Genomic DNA, 20,598 nt, shown 5'->3' with positions numbered 1-20,598 from the left:
TATAATGGAAGTGTAGCTGGCAACACAACATAACACGACAAACAGTCTTAACACAATGTACCTGCTCAGCCCATCTCAATTCTCTTCTGTTTACTTACATATAGAAAGACTACCATTGGTTCAGTCAGAAGGGTTCTTCATCTTAGTCCATTGAGCGATCACACATAATTGAAGTAACAGCCTCCAAAATACCAAAATAGTAACGATCCGTTTACTTACTGACAATTTAACGTCAGGTTTGTTTTTTTCAGTCACAAAGTTTCATAGAAGTTGCATATGCCACTTTAAGGTCGAGTTTTGTGCATATGCAATGTAAATAAAAGCGACCCTGACCTGTACATGTTGCTTTGTTTTTCTATTGGCTTTTTAATCCTGACGTACTGATTGTACAATTGGATGATTGAAGCACAATAGTGCTGATTGGCTGTCCACTTATAATAATGTATTCTCAATCCTTGGATATTAGTGCACATGTGCATTTGCACCATAAAGCAAAGTCTGTTTTTACACAGCACAATGTTGGCTTGCTTTCAGAACTCTACTACGACTCAAATATAATCATACATCTGGTCACTATAGGCATTCACAATGTCAGCACAAATATTCATTTTTCTGAAAAAAACAAAAACAAAACAAAGAGACGCTTTTCTGAATTGCAGTTGACTATGGTCATCTTTTAATGTTCTTTATTAAGCAATACATTTGAAAAGCTTAACACGCTGAGTTTGTATTTCAGCCATATCTCTGATTCGGACTCTTGAGGAACAGAGAGAAATCTCCTCTTTGTTAAACAGAATCTTATCGATCTTATCGTTATTCAGGCTCCAAAATGAACCTGTAACATTCTTTGTTTCACAAAGTGCACACTATCCCCGTTGTTTCCCGTCTTCAGTTGGGCCCCCTGACTCTTGACACGGCTTTCATGTTGCACAGGCCTCACAGTTAAATGATGCAAGACTTTGAGTCACTGGTCTGTCTATGAGTCTGTTCGTTTTCGTTCACCAAAAAGCCTCACATTTATCACCCTGAGACAATACACACTCACCTTGAATGACGTCTGTGCTCTGTAATGTAAACACAGATACGTACCCCGATCATGACAAACAGGATACAAACTGTAATGCACATTGAGGGTATTTAACTTTCCGGGGGCACAGAGAGGACTCACAATGCACACTTTTTTTTAGGGGGAACTGTTTTTCTTTTCCTGCTTTGATTCTTTTTTTTTTTCCTATGATACAAGACAAGGGGAGAGGAGACGACAGAAACACACACACACACACACACACACACACACACACACACACACACAGGGAGTAAGCTCTCCATTCCATACACTGTCAGGAATGCCCAGACCTGCCTGGCCTTGCAAATCCTATGAGGCAAGTCGATCCCAAACTTTCCCAAACAGGCATGACATCCTCACTTCCACCTCCTAAGACTCCACTCTTTGATAAATGTCGGAATGTGGTTTGAATCTCTCGTGGGATCTAGAAGGTAGAGAATCACCTGTGCATGCACACCAAACACTCTACAAGCTCATTCGGTCCATGGGAACGTGGAGCATTTTGACCCCTTAATACATCTGTTTTTGTTTTGTTTTTTGTCCCGCCATATCTAGTTATCCTAGTAGTTGTTTTTGTTTATTTTTTTCCTCCAACATGACAGTTCAGATGTAGCTACCTTTAAAGTTAGACTGGACAGAAATCCCTCCATGACTCTTATGCAATATATTCCCTTTGTATTTTGTAGCTTTTACATTCCTTTATGCTCCAGGTGTTGCATCTACTTTAGTAAGAGCATGCATGAGCTTGGCTTTGAGAATACAAATATCACAAAAGCTGTGTTTAGTTTTTGACGTTGCAATATTGCGCAATGGTTGTGTGATGTGAAAATCCTCGAATATGAAAAAAAGCCAAAGAAAAGTAAGTAAGATTCTTGCTGTGCCAAACCAAAAGCTACACTTGGTACCCTGTTGTCAGAGTCATGTCGACGCTTACTATGGACTCCATCATTCCTGCTCTGCTCCTGGAATCTGGCTTTTTGCTTCACATTCATTCCTGTCGCTCTCTCCCTTCGTTTCCTATCTGTCTTCTCTGTCTAACCAAAATTAGATGCATAAAAATGACTCAAAAATACTAATGCCACTCATTTTGTTGTAACTCACAATGTTTAAATATGCTGCAAATAGACCTCTCAGTATGTGTATTTATGTCAGACTTTTCTTATTCCTCCTACCCAGAAAATGTATGTTTGAGACTTTAAGCTTTGTCAGTCTGTCATTTTGAGTTGGTGGGTGAGTGGAGGATCTGGGTCATTAGTTTTCTGACACTTTGCACAGGCCTTTCAGGGTGACGCAGACTAGACCCCCTGTGTGTGGGCGTGGGTATGTGGGTCCATCAGTCTAGACTGAACTGTGATGGCTTGCTGATGGGTCGACGCTGTAATTCGCCTCAGAGCACAAAGCGGGGAAACTTCTGAAGGTGCAGGAGTCTTTTGAACCAAAACTTCCTACCATTAGGGTTAGATCTGCAGACATGTTCACTTGTACTGCTCAAACCTTAATGCAGATTAAAGATCTTCAAGGGATTATTAAGTATGCATTAGCATACTCCGTTACTGCCGTTTCATGCTGCATCGAAAGCTAGCTTTATGATTCCAACTACAAGTATCAGGCGTGGGAGGAATGGATCTTAGAACATTCAAAATGCACCTAATGTATAGAACGCAGCACCAACTCAAGACTATTTCAAAAGTCAGACGGAAAACGTCTTGCTCTCAATCAGTCATCTTTGCTTCTTCATCACTAAAAAGCTGCTTTCAAACTGAACAGGAGCAGCATAAGCCCCCTTTTTTTTAATTTTTTTTTTATTATAGCTGTGCAGGATTCAGTTTATATGGCAACCTTTCCCGATGCATTATTTAATCCCATCGCTGCCACCTGTTTGTTTTTTTTCCCCCCCCTTCTTCTTTAGCCTGTTAAAACACAGCAGCTTGGATCGCCTCAGGCCTAAACTGTGACCTAACCCCAAAGGTCAGCAAGCTCATACCACAGGCTACTCGATCCTGCTCGCCGTGTTTCCAACTCTCTGGATGTCTGTGGCACCGTTTGCTGCCTCTGTCAAATTCAGTGCATCTGACGAGGGTTGAGAGAACGAAAGACACACAGGTTGGAGATCCCCCCGTTCACCTGACAGCCTGAACTCAAGAACAAGGAGGGGAGAGAGGAGGGGAAAAGAGGGACTGATAGAAGGCGGGTGAAAGGATAAACACGCTTAACAAAGGCAGAAATGTGTTCCCAGAGGCCGTTTTTTTTTTTTTTTTTTTTTTGTAAAGCTCTGTTTGCCCCTACCCGCAGGCATGCTCAGAATCAGCACAGCTCCGGTTACAGATAAAGGTCAGGTGTGTGTGTGTGTGAGTGTGTGTGTGTGTGTGTGTGTGTGTGGGGGGGGGAATGAGTAAGAGTGTGAACGTTAATGAGTAACACCGTCTAAAGGAGGTATGTGCGTGTTTGTCAACGTGCGCCAGACCAGCTGTACGGCACAGGGCCGTCTCTGGAGCAAAGCCCAGGCCTCATGTTCAATCACAGGCCTCCAAGGAGACCACAAGGATGACGCCTGGCTGTGTCATCGCCCGGCATAGAAATTTAGAAATTGTGTGTGTGTGTTGTGATGGAGAAAAAAAAAGAGCAGTGTTTGATTTGAAAAAGGTTTCATTCGACAGTGTTTCAAGAATCACTACAGTATTATGAACTGTCGGATGTCGTGTTGTAAGTTTTGAGACACTACTCACTCATAAACACAACACATGCACCAAATTATAACATGTTATATTGGACATGAGGCATTTATAACATTCAGAGCTTTTTTTGAGGGAGCTTCAGCTGAGATGTAATGGTGCTGTGACCTTTCCAGGCTCATTGTTTGCATTTATGTTTACTCTTTATTGCATTGATGCTCCTTTTTAAATTCAACGTTGGCAAATAGTCATTTAAAGTTGAAGTTATTGCAACAAGTAGTTCATTTCTGTTCTTCTTCCTTTGTCACATGATGCAGTTCCTGTTCGCTGCTTCCCTCTTTGTTGGTTTTATCAGATTGATGAGGAGCTCGTGTGTACCGGGCGTTCTCGTGAGCACCTGCATGCACACACTGCGGCCCGTATTGTCACGTTATTACATTCAGCTCCATTCTTCAATTTGCAGTCGAGGTCAGCTGTCTTGTTAAAACCTCCATCCATGTCTCTTACATTGCCGCTCTCCCATGACCGAGTACAAATGTGTGTGTCCTGTAATGTTAGTACCTGATATGAAAGAGTGTGTGTGTGTGTGTGTGTATGCACACCCACACTGGGCCCATTTACCTCAGCATGATTGTCACCCAGCCTTCCCAGTCTGGCCTGCTCCAGGCCAAACTGGTGTACCTCTGAGCACGGTTACCTCTGTACATACGTCATCATACACGTAGTGCTGCCTGGGTGTGCAGGAATGGTGCTCCAGGATTTTTTTGCCAAGTGAGAAAATACATTTGCAATTTGCATCACCTGTTTGAAAGTCATGTACTTTTTTTTTTTTTTTTTTTTTGAGCACTTCAAGGGGGGGGGGGACATGTTTGCTTTTAAAGAAGTCTTTTTTAAATCAACCACTGACATTAATGCAGTTTTTTAACATGATACATATCTTTTAGGTAAAGATTTCTCAATTTAGAATTCAGGAAATGAAGTGTCATAGTGCATCAAAATAATATAATTTCTCCTCAGATTTATTAGCAAAAATCATCAACATGAGTCAAACGTTCCACTCAGAGATGTTTAAGACGAGAGGGGTTGCAGCGAGGTGTTTGTTGTATCCAGACATACAGTATACTTTGTAGCAATGGAAACATCCTGGACCGTGCATTCGGCCAAAGACGCTCAAAAGAAGCTGTTGTCAGTGTTTCAGACTCGAGGTCAAGTTATGTCGCATCTCCTCCTGCTGGTTTCTGTCGTGTTATTGTCGGTGCTGCTTTAAATGAACACCTGGCCCTCAACACAACCTTTTTATAAGGTCAACATCTTTGTACGCTCGTTGCCATTGATGATTGCAGAAATGTGCTTAAATATTATTTATCTGCTTTTTTGTTTTGTGTTAAGGCCATTTTCAGATTGAAGGAATTAAAGGTGTCAACAGAAGGTGCTCTCAAGAACGGCGATAATGTGTGAAGTGTTTGCACGTTTGCACACGCAGCCACTTTCTCCTTCTTCTTTCTCGTGTGTGGAAAACTGAAGACAATAAAGCTCTGGTTGTCTGGGCTTGCTCACCGGAATGCCCTCTCAGCCGCACGCTCACTTCGTTTCCTTTCATCTCCCCCCCCCCCGCCTCCTTTTGAGCAGCTTCCTCCGGAGTGATTAGTGATGAGGAGTGCTGCTCTGTCGAGGATGACGTGTTGTGTGCACATGTGGCTGTTTTCAGATGAGATCAGGAGGACTCTGCTGTGGCTCCTGGACAAAGCTTACAGCTGGTTCATGTTTCCTGTGGGCCTTCATGAGGACAAGCAGGAGCAGAGCTGAACTTCTCTTGGTCTGATCTGTTGTGCCTTATTTTTATGGTTAGGACATTCTGCTTCTATGGAACATTTTTCATCACTATCAAAGTTGAGTCTTAAATAAAGTTTTTTTTATTTATTTTTTTATTTACCCCCTAATTGACATAAAAAAGGTTGTGCACATCACACACATAGTATCTCAAAGTGACTTCTACATGATTGTGCTGAGGTACCGTTCACATTTGATCAAATACTGTTACCAATAGCTATATTTCAGTACTGTTGCTCATAAGCTATATTTGAATTTCAATACAAATACAAATGTTACTTCATTTCTATTAATGAAGTTCAAACTTTCTAAATTTAACATTATGATAAAAACCTTCCTCGATCCCTCTTTCCTCAAACCTCAGGCCGTTACAAAAGTCTCGCACTAGAATGCCGGTTAGCTCTGCGTTTCCCGCCTGTAATTGGAAAGATATCTACCTTGCTCTGTCAGCTGACCAAAGCATTGATTGACTGACAAATGAGACTTTATTTCAACAGATCATTAGTTATACACGAGCCGGTGCGATTTAAGGTAGCACACTCACGTTGACTTCAAAAAAAGAAATGTGGGGTGACGAAGCTGTTTGGAAAAACTGGGAGGGTGATTTAGTAATGCTCTCTCTTAGAATTAGAAATACTTAACTAATCCCAGGAGGGAATCCTGTAAATCTCAGTCTTTGTCTGACATTTCTCTCTGAAATGTGATGAGTAAGGGAAGCTCTCCTCTCCTTAGGTCACTTAACTGAAAACATGTTAAACAAACCTTCTGATGGGGAGCATGAGGGCTGCTAATTTTGTCCAGATTTTTTTTCTTTTTTTTTTTTTTTTGTGCTCATGGGAGGTAGTGAGATGTCATGTTTTTTTCACAGTTGGGGAACATTTCTTCAATCTGAACCATATTTTTTGCCCAACCCTGCAGTATATACAAGTAAAAACTGTTGTGATCACCTTTTTACAAATGTTTCACCAAACCCAGTGACAACATTGAGATTTAGGACTTAATCTTGTTTGTTTGTGAAGGTCGACACACTTGAGTGTTTTTTTTTTTAAAGTCTCTTCTTCAGAGGTTTGAAATGCCGGCTTTTACAGAAGGAAAGGCTCAAACATGCGGTTAGTAATGTATCGACATCATTGTAGACGCAGCCTGAAACAGCTCTTTGGGAACGTGGGGGTGGTTTCGTGCGGCGAGATAGTGGGCAGAATGTCTGCTCCTCGGCACGCTGGGGACTGCTGCTCTCCCCTGCACTCTTACTTCAACATGACCTTTTATGAATTTGAATTACTTCCTTTGTTGTTTTGTTTCTCAATCTACACTTTTCTATCTGTTATAACACGGTCCTTATATTTGACTTTTTACGTTTCTTTCTTGATCCTTCCTTTTTTGTCTTTCAATCAAGCTAAGGTGACTATAAAGTGATACAATGTAGGCCTGATTTTTTTTTTTTTTTTTTCTACAGAGGACAAAACGTCAGACTGCAGAATGATGCATTTCCTGTTTGAAAGCAACACGTTTAAAAAACAGTATATCCACCCTTGTTGTAACACTCGAACAGTGAAGCTGCCTGCATTTATACAACTGTGTCCCAATCATGTAGGAACGGGATTTCCTGCACTCACAGTGTTAATGTCTAATACTCTTTGTTTGTGCCGAACAGTGCAGAAAAGTTACGTTCAGATAAAAGACATACAGAACAGCATGTCGTCCTTCATCATAAGATTGACAACAGTCTTCTGCTCATTTTAGATATCCTGAGGATTTTATTTTGCCCTTAGTTTGAGAGATGATAAGATCTATATTTTAAATAGCTCTAAAAAGGTTAAAGCAACCATTAGCTTCAAAGTCTAAAGTTGTCTTCTGGTTTCTTTTACACACAGTTAAACTGTTCCTTTCTCATAAGACAGATCATCAGAAGCATGACTGATATGACATGTACTATCTCTGTTGATCACTCTAATTATCACAGCTGCTCTGTTTCGTCATGTCCTCTGTGTGATATAGTCTTCATTAAACTCTTTGACTACTTTAAAGCTCCTGTAAAACAACAATAGTCTCCATTCCTCAAGGTTTCTTTTCTTCTTCTTCTTCTTCTCCTTTACCTCACTCCATCAACCAGCCATCTGCCGCCATTCACCAAACACCTGTTTTTTTTCTCTTTTGACCATAATCCATCTCTTGCTTTAATTTGTCATTTGAAGTTGATGTTAGCGTCAGATTTTTGTTTTGTTTTTTTAAATTTTTTTTTGACATAATGGCGATGAATGCTATTTGGAGAGGCCCCCATTGAATTTTGCTTCGAGCCCCAACAAACTGTAGAATCACCCCTGGATGTACGCCATGTATTTCTTCATTTAAACATCCAACAAAGTTGTTTAAAATGTTTCTAGTGCTCGTTGTCAGTGCTGCTTTAATAGCATTTTTTAATCTCATTGATTTGGCTTATTACCAATCTGCATGTGAGCTGTCTGCTTAAAAACAGCCTTACTAGACACTAACTCAGGAAATAACATCCAGCAGACACGGGAAATGAGGAAAAGCGCTGTGGTGTTTTAGATGACAGTCAATCTCGAGGTGATAATAGACGTGGCGATAAAGAAGTCAAACGACGATGGAGAATGTGAAGCCATCTCTCACTCTCCTCGGGGAGAGAGTAAGTGTGGGAAAATAGGAAAGAGAAGGAGGTGTGTGATGGGGAGGCGAACCCCAGCGAGGCTTCTGTTCATATGTTTTCAGCGCAGTGTGGCCACCAGGGACACATTCCCACTGATGTGCCTGTCACTCACACACGCACACAAAAAGATGTGACATCAGGTGCTGGTTAGGATGAGATAATAGGAAAGCCATATGATCCCCCCCCCCCCCCCCCCCCCCCAATCTTGTAATAATGCAAACTTTAGGTTGAAATTTTCTCATCACTATTTTTTTTTCTCCTGTCTTGTTTCGGAACAGATGTTTTGTTGAAACATTTAAAATAATATACACGAAGACGTTGATGCAGAGCTGCTTTTCTTTTTCTCATCGCGTCATCGAGACAACATTGAACGGTCTCTGAGTAGAGTCCAGAGCAGCTGGAAACATGTTTGTACCTGGCCGTCTTTTCCTCTCAATCATCCCGTGTGATTGGCTTGTTTTGGGGTCAGCCAACTATAGAGCGATCTTTAACTTTTATTACCAGATATCCACAGGGATGCACGTGGCGTGTTCATTCTCCGGATTTCAGAACTCGTTTGCTCCTCACCTGTGGCTGAGTCAGCAGACGGGAGTTTTCCGCCTGAGGATTATGACAGGATGTCAGTTGTAACCCGACGTGTGCAGCCTGACAGCCTTCAGCCCATATGGCGACTCGAGAATGATTGCGACTTAGCACACAGTGGGTTCTAAAAAAAAAGGGCGAGTCATGGAGAACTTCCAACCCATGACTTTCTGTGATTTACTCCAATGTAACTGAACAGGTCGGTGTCTTTCTGCCACCGGTGCCTGCTAGTCAGCTTCAGGGTCATAAATGGGAACAAGTGCTCCTTGGTGTTTCTCCCCTTTATCCAGAACATCTCTTGGTGTCAGGGCGTTAAACGGGGATGTCTCCCTGGAGCCAACATTCCTCGGCAGTACTAAGTAGACGTACCATCTCAAACCCATCCATCTAAGACAAATAAATAAAGTGATCATGACCATTTAATTCTATACTTAGAAGTTCTATGTCCAGTCGGTGTGAGTTCTTGAGCTGATTCATTAAGATCAGTATTTGTATTTGTTTTGCTCTATCTCCAGTTAATCATTTTAGGTGTGGTACTTCAAAGACCCAAGAAATGCTTGTCCATAAAACGTGCAGAAAAGCAGCCTATCAGCAGTCGTCGCCCTGTGTTTCAGAGGATTTTGCCCTGCGTTGATTTTCTCCTGTTTATGTTTAGTCTGCCCCCTGTGCGACCCCTGCTCTGACCTGCTCAGACCTATGCGTGTCCTTCCCCAGGTTGAGCCGCTCTCAGAGTCATCTGTTTTCTAGATAAGAGGGGTGATTCATAGCTGTGTCACTGACGCAGCGTTTGGCCCGTCCACTTCCCAGTTCTCCCCGTGTCCATGTCTCCCACGGCTCGCTTTTTATAGCGTGACAATCCAGATTTAGTGACGAATCAAGCAGCATACTGAGGGAAGAGACTTCTCTGTTTGTTACATTAAGAGATCGACTTTCATAAGAAGGAAACGGCAGAGCAAAGTCACGAGATACAAAAAAGAAAAAAGCATTTCTTCCCGATGATGACAGGTAGGGACAGGAACCAAAGCCCTCTCAGCTCTCTAGTGACCGTGCTGTGAATTACTGCTGGCTTTTCAGTCGGACATTTCTTCAGAGTAACGCTGGTGTAGCCTCAGTCAAACTTTATTTTATGACATCCTTGGTTGCTTAGCTTTGCAGGAGACCTTCCATCTCCCACCGAGGTAGGATTATTTTCTATCTTTACACTAGACGCAGGCCTCTTTCCCCTCCTCTTCTTTCTCTCTCCTCTTCTCTCTCTCTCTCCTCTGTGTTGGCTACTTGTCCAGCAGTTTGGCAGTCTAATTACAGGTCAATTAGCAGCTTTGTGGCTCCGCCGTCCTTCTGCCAGCGCTCCGGCCGTCCCAAGCTTTAGGAGTCTCCACAGAGTGCGAGTGAATGAGATATCATTTCATGTGGAGATCAGCCGAGAGAAGGCATTGAAAGAGGAGATTGGGTCCCCCTCCTCTCTCTCTCTTTCTCTCCCGCCATCCAACTTTGCCGACCAACACAACACCAAGCATCTTAAAGCAGGGGCCTCTGGGATAGAGGCCAGGGGATTATGGGAATATTCATGACCACAGAAAGGGGTGAGCGGTTGAATGACTGTGTTTTGGGGCTCATCTCTTAGGTAAACAGGGGCCTAAATGGAGTTTTATATCACTACTCCCACTGCTGCTCAGTGAGCACCAGGCAATGGTGACTTTGTGTTTTGTTTCATTTCCACAGGACGTAAAAAGAAAGCCTTGTTGTGGCCTTTTTCCCCCTCTCTGATGTCTTATGGTGGCAAACAGATGGCGCCGGGGGAATAAATATCTGTTTCTCACAGTTTTTATCCTTCGAATATTGGCTTTTCTCAAAGACACCATTCACATTCCCCCAGTGGCCTCCTGGGCTCCTGGAGCTGCTGAGGGCTCATTTTAAAAGTCATTAACTGTCCCGCCGTCAGAGAATGCTGCTCAGTGAGCTTTGCTGTTGAAATCCATGCCACTCTTATCAAAAGTGGTGCAGAAAAATTGGGCACCAGTAGGTTGTCTGCGCTTTCTATTTTCATGAAAATGATTTTATACTTCTTCAAAAGTTTATATAGTTATATTATATCATATAATATAAACGGTGAATGCAGCACGTTCACATTATGGAATCTACCACAGAGCAAAAAATGCTCATGTTGACCTCAGGCTTTCGTGCTTCAGCCTCATTTGAATGTGCGAGGGATGGTTTCTCATGAAGTGCTATAGTCACCCTGACCCAAGGATGAATTAGATCATATGTAAAACAGCGTGCGTAGTCTTTGGTGGAAAGATTAGCCTTGTGATTATGTGCTCTGTGAAAGTCTTGACAAACGAAGGTTTTTTTTTAGTTTCCGCAGCCGCTGGCGTTGATGGAAACCGATTTTCAGCTTCTCGTTAGCTTTCTCTGTCAAATGTGTCTTTTCTCACCGCAAACTGACTCACTGCTGGGTCGCTGCTGTGATTTAACGGAGCTTGTTGTTCGACGGTCAGGCAGTTAGTAGGACCCTTTTTTTATTTTATTTTTTTAATGTTTGACGCGTGTGAACCACTCGGCTTTAGAAACACAGAGGCTTCATGAAGAAACTTATCGTCAACCACATCTAAACCAAGTTTGAAGCTTTGAAGCCCGAGCCGGGGGATTTCCCATGTTTTGATGATCTGACAGGTCGTACCCTCCTTTCTTCACACCAACCAAAAACTCCACTTTTCCATCTCTTTTTTTTTTCTCTCTTCAGGTCAGACAGATGTTGCTAATCCTCCTCTGATTGGCCTGGATTGAGTTATGTTGTCCTGTGGTCAGAGTGCTCAGCCCACACGGCTCAACTCTGTCAGTTGCCTTTTGAGTCCCAGTCCTGTGGTGGGCTATGTGCTGTAATGGCGTACCACAGGGTTATGTTTCATTCAACCCCACACCTGCTGCTGCAACTTGTCAGTATGCCTCTCCACAGGCCCTCTTAATACCTCCATTAGGTGTTGTAATCTCCACCTAACGCCCTGCCATTTCGCCCGAGTGTGTTAACAGAGAATCAAAGGCTGGGGGATTTTTTTTTTCTTTTCCTTTTTTTTTTTTGCCACCTGCCAGCGGTGAGTGTGTAGGAAGGTGAAAAGAGTTGGAGGTGGCATGACTGTACAGCTCTTGCCTGTTTTCAATACATAAAGCGGACTGGGGGCGTGTGTCTTACAGGGAAGGGTTTACTGCCTGTCAATGAATTTCTCTAAGTTCCAGTTCTGCCTACATGTCTGTCTCAGAGTGTGTGTGCGCATGTATGTATGTGCTTGTTTCACCTCTTCTGGTATCCCACACTTTCCAGCTCTGGGAGTGTTTCAGGACGTGTGTGTGTGTGGGGGGAGGGGGGAGGGGGGTGCCTGCATCCCTCACAACCCGTGTGCTTTTCATCCATCAGGAAAAGGATACCTCGGCAGCCGTGCTCCCATCAAAAGGCCCCCCCCCCGAATAGCATATTCAGTTTCACTGTGCAGCACGCACACACAGTTGTCATCTTTGTGCTGACCTGAAATGGACACTTTAAGACACTGTAGCTCTGATGTCTAGACCACAATAATTTATCATCTCGAAAAAACCAAAACGACACTTTTTCAAACTGTGCTTTCATCGAGCCTCCTCTCAGGACGACGATCAACAAAAGGATCGCCTGTCGATCTCGTGTGGCTGATTGATCAAGATCGCGCTGTGCAAGTTTGTTCTTCCGAGTCGGTGTTTGAGTTTGTGCTTGGGGGAGATCCAGACAGATTAGCGAGGGTGACAGGGAAGTTGGGGCAGCAGCCAGGCCTGGAGGTGCAGCTGGCACTGCAGAGCCACAGCTTCCTTTTTCTCCGTGTTGGCCCACAGACTTCCTTCAGCCACTGTTTAATCAGCGATTAAGACTGGTTTAGACGGCTCCCTCGTCTCGTGTGACAGTACATGTTGGCTGGAAGGATTGCTCGTCTTACGCTCGTCTCCGGACAATGAGAGTCTAATAATGAAAAGAAGTGACTGACTGTGTTTCCAGTAGATTCCCCCCCTTTCATGTGAAATGTTGTTGTTATGGTATCTCCTCCTGTCCATTAGCAACGTGCCCGTGAGCTACACACCATGAAAAGAGGAGGGTGAGAGCTTTGATGTGGTCTTAGCGAACTGAGAAAAGGGTACACAAGTCCTCTTCAGGATGTGTGAACGAGCTCTGCCTTGAGGTTTGGCTGTCACTTTCAGATGGTACCATCTGGGGGTTTGGGTGAAAAATCTGAGGGAATTTCCAACTGCACAAATGTTCAGTATGGATGGGAATATTGACTGGATATTTTCTCCATGTAAAGATCAGAGTTATAACCTGCTATCCATCCTTATCAGTCCGTGTGTTAGACATGGTTTGAACCGGAGAAAAAGCAGAGAAACACTCTCACACAGTCAGACCTGAAGGTTTTAAAATGTTTAAGTCGCAGAGCCTTCCTTACTGTGGACTAATCCTTTCATACAGTATTTATAAATAGTTTTTATCGTAACAATTTCTTGCACTCAGAATTTTATTTCTGACCAACCGTCCACAATCTAAGAGGCAGGCTGCAACTAACGGTCCCTTTCATCATTGAGTTATTCAATGATTCTTTTCTCAGTAATCACTGAGAAAAATCACTTTGGTTATTCAATGTCAGAAAAAAAATGAGGGAGCAATTTTCAATCGGTTTTGTTTTTACAAGGAGTCAAATTCAGATAGTGTTGGGTTAACATTAAATTAAAGTACAGAAATCATTTATTTAAAACATAAACCAGAGAATGTTGTCATTTCTTATTTCAATTTTTTTTATTCCTTGACTGATGATTACTAATACTCCAATAGTTGGTGATTGTTTTTTGTTGGTCTAAAATAACTTGATTTTTATCATCACTGTTCAATTCCATCTTAAAGCACGTAGAACATTAAACCTTAGGGATAGTTACAGGTGGTTTTTGTTTCCTCCCCAGTTTATTGACATGGAGTCTTTTTGTTTGTTTTCACTGTTCACTATTTGTCACGGTCGCTCTGATCGACTCTTTCTGTTTTCTGCAGAGAAAGTTCGGGAGATCCAAGAGAAACTTGAAGCCTTCATAGAAGCTCTTCACAAGGAGAAATAAGAGAAGCAGGTATTTGTCTCTGAAACGTCGGAGAAGAAGAAGTCAACGTTTTTCAACGTTTAAACAACTCAAATGAGCTAACATCGACATGGCAATTTGAAACTATAAATTGTAAACGTGTCTGATCAGTTGTTCTCTTTTTCTTTTTACAGTCATCGAAGTCAATGTATGGATCACAACAACAAAAAATGCACTGAACAAAGACAACTAAATATGTAAATGACCTTCGTCATCCGCTCCTCCATCACTCACCAGATTTTAATAGCTGCCGCTTGGATTCCTGCTCCCTCCCCTTGTCGCTGATGAGAGAAATGGACCTTAACAAAGGAAAACGTGGAAGTTTGGATTTCAAGCTTTCTTTTTGACTTCTTATGCTTAGTTATCAGGGGGACTTCTGTCGAGGAGCCTAAAATGTCAGGCGGAAAAAGAGAAGTTTGCTCAGTGTCAGCCGACAGCAGCTCACTCATTTTCAACCAATAAAGACGGAGTACACGTTTATCTGTCCTTCTTGAAGCTGATGGTATCTGTGTATATGTGATTAGAAGTGCATACTCTCTGATCTCTGTACAAAGGAACACCATTGATACTGTTCTGTTGAGTAACCTTGTTTCATACCCTTTTTTTCCCTTTTCTTTTTTTTTGCCTGGTGCTCCTATAATATTTCATGAAGACTATCTGGTATCGAAAAATCTCTTTCCATTTAACATTGACTTGTTTTATTTTTGTTGCACTTAAAATCAAAAGCACTTACGACAGCTGCACTCTTCATTTACTCTATATGGACCCCTTAAAACCCCTGCTCACCTCGAATCCATAAGACGAAAAAGAGTAACCACCTGGTTTTGATATTCAGCTGCCCTCTCCTCATCTCTGATCTTAACACTTTCTGTTGTTAAGCCACAACAACAACAAGCAGCTCTGATTTTGTTGCCAACAATATTGTCAACACAAATTTTTTTTTTTGGGATGATACTTTGTTGATGTCTGCCAAATGCACATCTCTCACCTTTTGTTCCTGTCTTTGTGTGTGTGTGTGTGTGTACTGTTTGCACTTCCATCTTCGTACATTAACAACATTCATCTTTATGCTTCCTATGTTTCAGCTGACAGATAAAAGGCACACTTCAAACGAAAAGAGCATATTTTAAAGTGATTGAAAATGTAATGATTCACCTTATTGGAAAAAAAAGTTCACGTCATTAGAAATATATCATCAGATTAAGATGTTTGTCAAACATGGTTAAGGAATATACTATAAACCAGTTTCAAGATACTTTGAATGCCTCTTTTTTTTTTTTTTTTTCTTTTTTTTTAACACAACACTGTACTTTTGTCCTGGGCTCTAGACTTGAATGGTTTAGTAACTAGTCCATCTTAACCAATTGCTACAGTTACACAGGGTTAGGTGTATTGTCTCGCTGGGTTTAAATCCACAACAGCTTTGCTCTTTTTTAATTTTTTTATTTTGCAGGACAGTTAGCTTTGCAAACATGTACGCATCACAATTACCTTTTTCCTCTCTGATTGAATGGTCTTTAAAAATCATATGCTTCTCGTTGCTTCAGGGGTGAGATGACCTCCAAAAACAAAAACAAAGAAATTGTTCTCTTCCTTGGTAAATGAACAGAAACTGTACTCCAGATGAAGAAAAGAAGAAAACATAAAAGATACTGTTAGGTTTTTAATTTGTGTGCTAAATGTGTACTCACTGATCCTCTTGAAAGTCACTGTCCACGGCAGGATATTTCCATATGGCTACCAGTTTTATTCTTCCACCTCATTCCTGTCTTTAATCTCTCAGCTTGAATCCCTTCTCCTAAGATCTTGATCATTTGTTCAATGCCGACTCTGTTTACCATTGTGAACCTCCACTTTCTCTTCCTAGCTTGCTAAACAGTGTAATGTCTGCCTGAAGGATGGATGTGCTCTGTGCTAACCCTGCACAGTCAATCATTCGTGTGTATATGGGTATAAATATATATTATACGCCGTGCTTTCTGTACAGGCAGTTAGAGAGGCGTTATGGAGTTATCATGTACAGCACGTGTATTCAGGGTGAGCCACTTGTGTCACGGAAAATTGGTGAGTTGGTTCAACAAATGTTTTATGTTGTAGAAAGTAATTGCATGGTGTACCCCATCAGATGTGCTTTATTTATTACATTTGTGTTTAAGGGATAAAAAGTATAAAAAATAAAATAAAATGGACGTGAATACAAAAACGCCTTTTTCATCACGTCGCGTCAGTTTTCAAACTTTTTGAATGTTATAAATCAACTGCAGTTCAGTGCATGACCTGCCAGATTAATACCAGAGGTTTCTGCCTTTCCATAGGCTTACTTTTTGTAACACCCAGTTTAAATTTTCAAACAAATTCAAATTAAATGAAATTTGACTAAATAAAAAATCTCAAATCCATTCATTAACTTTTATGAAGCTTTCAATAGACGATCTTTAACGGTGCTATCTGAATTTTTGGTAGAGAAAAGTACAGATTCTGTGGTATACAGTATGTTAATAACTATATACAAACTGTCCTCAGAGGAAATTGCGGTACCTGAAACACTGTTTAAAGATAAAATGCTACGCGAGAAGTTACGGTGGTGGTCCCGCTACAGTGAAACCTTAACTCCCCTGGTAGCTTTTAAGCTCTAAACATTGTCTCAGGGACCCTTTTTTACAGTGGCTGGTAGGGGTCAAACATTCTGCAACTAATGAAACAAACATTTAAAAAAAAAAAACGTGCAGCATATCCAGAGACACTGCGCATTCAAAACCAAACTCCCAAATACATGAAAAGACACCAGCGTGCTGCAAAAAGGCAAAACAGCTTAAGCATTAAGCGCGCTGCAAGTACAGAAACAAAACTTCAGACTGGTTGGTTCCAGCTCCTATATAAGCAGAGGCTTGGTGGTCTCATAGGTAGTTGGAGGTTGGAGTCTGTGTAGAACAGTGCTGGTGACTTTCAACAAATTATCAAACAGTGAACAGAGCTGAAAGGCCCAGACTGGTATTGTTTAGAGCTCAGTCCCTTCATTTGTATGGCACTTTTTGAATTAAGGCTTTTTGTCCATATATTATTTTTCATTTTTACATTTTCTCCAGGCCTGCATTATACAAATTGCTGCACTTGATTTAATTCACTGTAAATTATTTCACTGCATATTAATGATGGATAATTTCATAATCAAGGCTTATAATGTTCACGTAATCAGCTATTTTATGATGGGAAAGGTTGAACCCTTTAAGAAAAATACTAACGGGGTATTTGTCTGACTCAAAAACAGTGTAAAGAGTATTGCTGCCAAGCTAGCTGATGTCTTTGTGGCGGCAAGAAAAAGGGTCAACCATGAAGCAATGCAGGGAGGACGACAAAGGACAACTACAAACTAGCCAAACAGTGTCAACAGAGGGCAGCAACCAGGGCAGGTAAGTCTCTCATGTAGGAGGACTCATCAGCTAGCAGGCCAACAAAAGCCTTTAGCAAAAAGCTAATTTGTTATCTTTGTGGACTTTAAGGCTATACTTAACCCATATACCCCCAAAAAAGTCAAATTACAACTGTTATTGTTAATCAACAGTTTTGTATACAATTGTAAAAATTGTCATACTGTCAAGATGTTTCAAGGATTCAGGGTTCAGAGTTCTTCAAATCTTGGATCAGATGGAGTTAGTAAAAATGCCAAGGAATGTCCCAGTGGTTCCTCTCTGTAGCACACTACAAGTGAATTTGGTATTGTCACCAGTTATGATAATCTGGGCAGCAGTCCGTAGGGACTTGGGCAGCAAACATTTTCTGGTAGCTGGAGAGGTGCCAGACCACCTGAGCACTGCCGGGGTAACCTCAAGCAAGGCATTGAAAACCCCCCGACTGCCAGGAGCAGAGCCGTCACTCTTACGTTTCAGTGCATGTCCACCAGAAAAAAAGAGTGTCATCACAGTTTATGATTTTAGCATCTTGGGGACTACTTTTCCTTTTCAGATGCAAAGTTTAAATTCAAAGATAAATTCCTGAAAAATAGGTTGAAATAAGCTTTGATTAAACATTAGTTTTTACTGAAGCACTTGTTAAACACTGACTTGAAATCCTTCAAAGGCTAAGAAAAACACCAACATTTCCATTCAATTCAATTCAACTCAAAAAACTTTATTTGTCCCTGGGGGGCAATTCAGGAACAACTTCCATGACAACTTGGCTCAATCTACTGAAGAAGATCATGTGACGACAGAACTAGTGCATGCATTTTTTAGTATGAATTTATCAATAGATATTTTCAGAATGGATGAACATTGTACAGTATGTTGAAACAATCATTGCACTGGGCTTTATGAATATCCATTTAAAATATCACAGAAGTCCATTTAATAGTGAGTAAGAGATTTTAGTTAAATAGAAGGTTGGCAAGTTAATCACAATCAGCTCTGATGCTTTCTTTTTTCTTCTTTTTTAACTCTCATCCCTGGAGAATGGTGTTGGACCAACGCGTGTTTCCATTACTGTCTGCTGTTCTCCTGCGGCTGGTTGCTGCAGGATGCGATGACCTGTGTGCTGAAGTGATGAGACCCCTGCCCAGGTCTGAGCAAACCCTCCGAGTATTTAACTCTGCAGGCTGTTATCTCAACCCTGAGCAGGCTGAAGACACACTGCAGCCTTAGGCAGGCAGGCAGCTGAGGGCTTGCCTGATTAATAAGTCAGAGTCCAGAGGTCCTCCACTCCTGGGCATCCTCTCCTCTTTCACAAGAGGCTGCTTGTTACTTCATCTCCACATCGCTCAGAGGATTGAAGTACAGAGGGGAAGGCTGGATGAAAGGGGGGAGGGGGGCAGGCCTCAGTCTCACTAACATCACCTGAGGCTTAACACATGGAGATAACCACCTCACGTCAACTTTCTGTTTTCTGTGCAGCTATTATATTCCCATGTTTTCTTCAAAACAAGGGAAAAGAAGTGAAAAAAGCCTAATGACTCTGTAGAAGGCGTGAAAAGAAAGGGGGAAAAGTCAACCTCCAGCCGAAGGCCTTTGTGCAATCAGATAGCCACGTTCTGGGAGGCGGGAGGATGGCCGGGACACACTATACGCTATTAGCATCTGCAAAGACCGTCACGTTGACTAATAGTCAGAGCCACAACGGCACAGTGGTTCAGTTTGTGTTTTCCCTCAATCCCCTTTATGTTGGTGACACAAAAGCAGCCGGGCTAGACCTTTCAAATATGCCACTGCAGCGAACGTGCACAAAGCTTCATTTCTACTCTTTCTTACCAAAATGAAAAGGCCGATCTTGTTGCTTCGTTTTTTTTAATCCCCCACCTCATCACACAGACGCATTCTGGGTCTTTTGGCAGGGGGTGTGCCAGGTCGGTATATGATGGAAATGTTGAATAAGGCTTAGAAAAGGGCAATAAATTGTGGGGATGGGGATTTTTTTGGCAGTAGTGGCAGCGTTAACATTTGTTCACCTTCTTGTTGGCGCTGCTGGCTTTGTTCTCCTCTTTCTGTCCCCTCTTTTAGTGAACTGTCTGCTAAGGTTGTGGGAGAGGCAGAAAACTCTGGTAACAATTTAAGTGTGAAGAACAATCACCTGATGGGATCCTGGCGGAAATGATCTGTTTGCCTGTTTTTCCTCAGCATCCTTATACAATCCCTCTGTTGGACATTTACCGAAACTCTAGTGGTTTAAGAAGTCCAATGTCAAGATTGTTATCAATTGAACTCGGCCCTGCAGAAGGCGAAAGGTTTATTCCTAAACATCAGATACAATGTTTATATAAAATGTAAAACTATTTAAATTAGAAACATATATCTTGTTCTTGTTAAACCTTTAATGTATGAGCCATTTTCTTATTGAAATACAGAACATCTCTGGCAAAGACGTCCAGCCAACAAAGCATTATCAAACAGTTTTGAATTTGAGAACATTAAAAAGACCATAACAAGCAAAGTTATTACAAACCATAATTAGCAACAACATGTTCAGTCTTCTGCGAAATGTTGCTTAACCCTTAACCTGATATAATTTTGTCAGTCAGGCTGAACAACTATGGTGACGTTTTGGAGTGCAGTATTTCCCTTTGATTGCTGCTTTCGAGGAACAAACTACATTTTTCTTGCACACATTATCTTTGCCGTTAATATCCCATTTTTATTTGTATCAATCGCTGAGACATCATGATGCTCCGGGCCGCTCTTTCATATCTCACCATTAAAGGGAACATCACTTGATCCCTTGATGATGCAGCTTTTGAACACTGACAACAACAAACTTAGGGAGTGCATTTCTACTCTGTAACCCTTAGTATTTAAGAGAGCCAGTAGAATATGTGAGGAGATAGTACAACACATGAGAGACACTGATTTGAGAGACACTTATCAGCTCTTCACTCAACATGTGCAGATAAATACAGTGGATATAAATCTAACACTTTGTGCCCCGGGAGACATACTGCTGCTGTTGAGTCACCACTGACGAATCTTATCAGTCTTGAAGAAGCAACAGGCTTCCTTCTCTTTCAGCCAACAAAACGTTGTACTGTCCCCGGGGCCCGCTGCTTTCTGCCCCGCAGAGAATAGCGTCACAATTGGCCTTTGTGTTCATTATGTTGGAGGCATCTTCCCATTGCGCTGTGGGGTCTATTCCGATGCTGAATTAGGCCCAGGGGGATTTTA

General features: G+C 41.8%; 1 protein-coding gene across 4 annotated transcripts in view; it reads left to right on the top strand.

The window, feature by feature from the left end:
* The window catches only part of opa1 (OPA1 mitochondrial dynamin like GTPase), a 32,503-nt gene extending 17,294 nt beyond the window's left edge, over positions 1-15,209 (top strand). For all 4 annotated transcript variants that reach the window (XM_079350097.1, XM_079350096.1, XM_079350099.1 and 1 more), the window contains 2 exons: positions 13,872-13,945; positions 14,089-15,209. In XM_079350097.1, coding sequence (XP_079206223.1) covers positions 13,872-13,936 — 65 coding nt within the window. In that variant the 3' untranslated portion in view covers positions 13,937-13,945; positions 14,089-15,209. The remainder of the gene's footprint in view (positions 1-13,871; positions 13,946-14,088) is intronic.
* The last annotated feature ends 5,389 nt before the right edge of the window (positions 15,210-20,598 follow it).

Source organism: Symphodus melops, assembly GCF_947650265.1.
Source record: "Symphodus melops genome assembly, chromosome: 8".
NCBI lineage: Eukaryota > Metazoa > Chordata > Actinopteri > Labriformes > Labridae > Symphodus > Symphodus melops.
The sequence above is the reverse complement of the archived record's forward strand: the minus strand, read 5'-3'. Positions and strand labels throughout refer to the sequence as shown.